At 37.4% G+C, this 2,922-nt stretch overlaps 1 protein-coding gene and 1 long non-coding RNA gene across 3 annotated transcripts; one reads left to right on the top strand and one right to left on the bottom strand.

The window, feature by feature from the left end:
* Nucleotides 1-806: 806 nt before the first annotated feature.
* LOC111786568 lies at nucleotides 807-2,419 on the top strand. Of its 2 annotated transcripts, none has more exons than XM_023666803.1 (2): nucleotides 807-867; nucleotides 1,396-2,419. In XM_023666803.1, the coding sequence occupies exon 2, from the start codon at nucleotides 1,434-1,436 to the stop codon at nucleotides 2,097-2,099; it is 666 nt and encodes a 221-aa protein (XP_023522571.1). In that variant the 5' UTR covers nucleotides 807-867; nucleotides 1,396-1,433; the 3' UTR covers nucleotides 2,100-2,419. The 2 variants fall into 2 exon arrangements, with proteins under 2 accessions (XP_023522571.1, XP_023522569.1); XM_023666801.1 differs by having other exon boundaries at nucleotides 810-867; nucleotides 1,390-2,419.
* Nucleotides 2,420-2,523: 104 nt separating this feature from the next.
* Nucleotides 2,524-2,922, bottom strand: LOC111786569. The gene is made up of 2 exons (XR_002813802.1): nucleotides 2,884-2,922; nucleotides 2,524-2,809 (listed from the first exon to the last, which is right to left on the bottom strand). It is a non-coding gene; the product is annotated as an uncharacterized LOC111786569 (long non-coding RNA).

The following is a 2,922-nucleotide window of genomic DNA, read 5'->3' on the forward strand; positions in this document are numbered from 1 at the left end:
TATAAACTCATGATTGATCATTCCCTAAATTAGCTGATGTGGGACTTTCATCATCCAATACCTCCCCTCGAACAAAGTACGAGACATATGTGGGACTTTCATCATCCAACACCTCACCTTGAACAAAGTACGAGACATGGCTCTACATGATCATTCCCTAAACTAGTCGATGTGGGATTTTCATCATCCAACAACTTTCATCATCCAACACCTCCCCTTGAACAAAGTACGAGACATGGCTCTACTTTCATCATCCAACATGGGTATTCTTTGATTTTCTTTGATTATAAACCCATGATCATTCTCTAAACTAGTCGATGTGGGATTTTCATCATCCAACACCTCCCGTTAAACAAAGTACGAGACATGACTCTGATAACATGTTAGAAGAACACGACTCTCCACAGTGGTATAATATTGTCCAATTTAAATATAAGCTCTCATAGATTTGCTTTGTGCTTCTAAGAGACCTCATACTAATAGAGAGTTTGTTTTATTACAAAGACATGACCATTCCTTAAATTAGCCAATGTGGGACTTTCATCATCCAACAAGACTTTCATCATCCAACAATCTTGTTAATGGTTTGCTTAATAAGGTTCTTCGAGATTGAAAATTTAATATTAAATTAAATATTTTTATTTTTAAATATAAAACATTAACGAAAAAGAAAAAAAAGCAAAATATATAGATCTTAGTAATTTCAATAATATTCGATTTTAGACTTTAATTTATTTTATTTTATAAAAAGAAAAAAGAGAGAAAAAAATTGCGAGGTTTAATTACTTCTCCTTTTCCACAAGGCACAAGGCACAAGGCAATAGATAACTCGCTCGAACTGTAGCGCCAAAATCGTCTCCCGAGCAGGTATGAAGCTCTCTGAATCTTCTCCATTGTCTTCCCCTTTTGTTACTTAATCTTGATTCATCTTCCTCCAGTTATCTACTCGTATTCTTCGATTAGGATTTGGATTTAAGCGTTCATCGATTTTTGAGTTATTGTTTTATTCTTTCGTTATTGTTCGTCGCTTTTTTTCGATCTCTCAATCGAAATATCTTTCCGTGAATGTTGCATTGTTTTCATTGTTTGATTTTGTGGAACTGTGGAGCTTGCCACTTACTTCTAATGGTTTTATGTAGTGATCGCTTTTTGGTTCTGAACTTCGAGTTCCTTCTGAGATGATCAAGTTTTTTTTTTTNATAATGAGAAGTTATTTGATCATTTGTTGGTTCTCTGCTTTTAGTTGCATGTTGTTTTCCTTGCCTGTTCGTGGCTTAGAGGCGAAGCATTGTTCTGGATATTAGGTGTTTGATGCCTGATTTTAACTTAGAAAAGTAGTAGCTTAAGTGACGTTTACATTTTTTTTTTCCTCTGGTTTTTGTGTTGGAGATTTAGGAAAAAGATCGGCTCAAGCGAAACCAGCTGTGTCTACAATGAAAACTAACAGACCCCTAATTGCAGCTGAGCCAGCTATGAATTTGGGAGATGTTTGTGACGAAATTTGCAGTTTAATCAGGGAAGGGCTTAGGGTAGTTGCTGCTAGACAGACTAATGAAGAACATAATAGCAAGTTCAATCAGTTTTTTGTCTGTCAACCTCCTTGGTTTGGAGAGGATACCGACCCCTTAGTTGCTAAACGCTGGGTTTTGGGGTTAGAGAACATCTTTGATTGCATAGGCTGTTCAGACGAGCAAAACGTTTCCTTTGCTTGTTTAAGACTGAAAGATTCAGCACTTTCTTGGTGGATAGTGTCAAAAAGATACTTGAATGCTGACGGGGCTGCAGTGACATGGGAGAAGTTTAAGGACTTATTCTATAAGAGATATTTCCCTAGTTGGTTGAAGCATGAGAAGCATCGTGAACTCTGGAAGTTGGGACAAGGAAACAGAACCGTGATTGAGTATGATGAAGAATTCATTACCTTGTCTTCTCTTGTTTCTGAACTAAATCCAGACGATTCTTTGGAAGCTAGGCTGTTCTATGAAGGCTTAAGGCCAGATATTAGTCGACAACTTTGCTTCACGGATAACGTGTCGTACTCCGATCTTAGAAACTCGGCGTTACTGGTGGAACAGTGCCTTAACCGTAAAGATGTTTGAAGTAGAAAGAAAAGGGTAGCAGCAAACCAGATGGGAGGTTTCATTTATGGATCATCCTCACCTTTCAATGCCTGCTTATGAATAGTTATAGTTCTCTTAAAGTTTCATAGTTTAGGAAGTTTATAATGGTAATGCTTTGTTCTTCCTCCCAAAAACAGAATTCCACTCTCCCTCTCTGGTTTAGGCTTTTGGCAATGGTTGTCCTTAAACTTCTCTGTTGCTTTTGTTAGGTGGAGTTCATTGGCTTAATGTGTCTCTACAGCTACTTTATGTTCTTTGTTCCATTTCCTCACACTAATGTGTCCATTGGTAGTTTGTTCTTTGTTTCATTTCATTTCAATATAGTTTCAATATAGTTATTAAGACAACATATCAGCATCCTGTTCGAACGTGCTTAGCACTCGATCCAAAGCCAATCGCAGTCTACCGAGCCATGAACAAGCTAATTTATTCCGAACACAAGAACAAGCTAATCTGGAAATGTTACATTTCAATCAAAAGGAACACAAGAATACACAACCAAAACGAGGGAAGGGAGGGAGTGACTGAGCAAAGAAGCCGCGGATTAGGTCCTCTTCCTCTTCAAGAATATCATATTGCTCATCTGAACCTACATATTTAGAACTTACCTAAAGCAAATATTAGATCCATTCTTTGGGGTTGATGCATGCATCCAGTAATTTCCATTCTTCACTTCCCTCTTCTGGTTTCTGCATATCCAAACAACCAAATTTAGAACACAGTTTTTTCCTCAAGTAATTCATGTCATCCAAGAAGATCTTACATGGTCATATTCCCATCTAGCTGTTAGAGGAAGAGAAAC

This window comes from Cucurbita pepo, unplaced genomic scaffold, assembly GCF_002806865.2.
Source record: "Cucurbita pepo subsp. pepo cultivar mu-cu-16 unplaced genomic scaffold, ASM280686v2 Cp4.1_scaffold002017, whole genome shotgun sequence".
Classification (NCBI taxonomy): domain Eukaryota; kingdom Viridiplantae; phylum Streptophyta; class Magnoliopsida; order Cucurbitales; family Cucurbitaceae; genus Cucurbita; species Cucurbita pepo.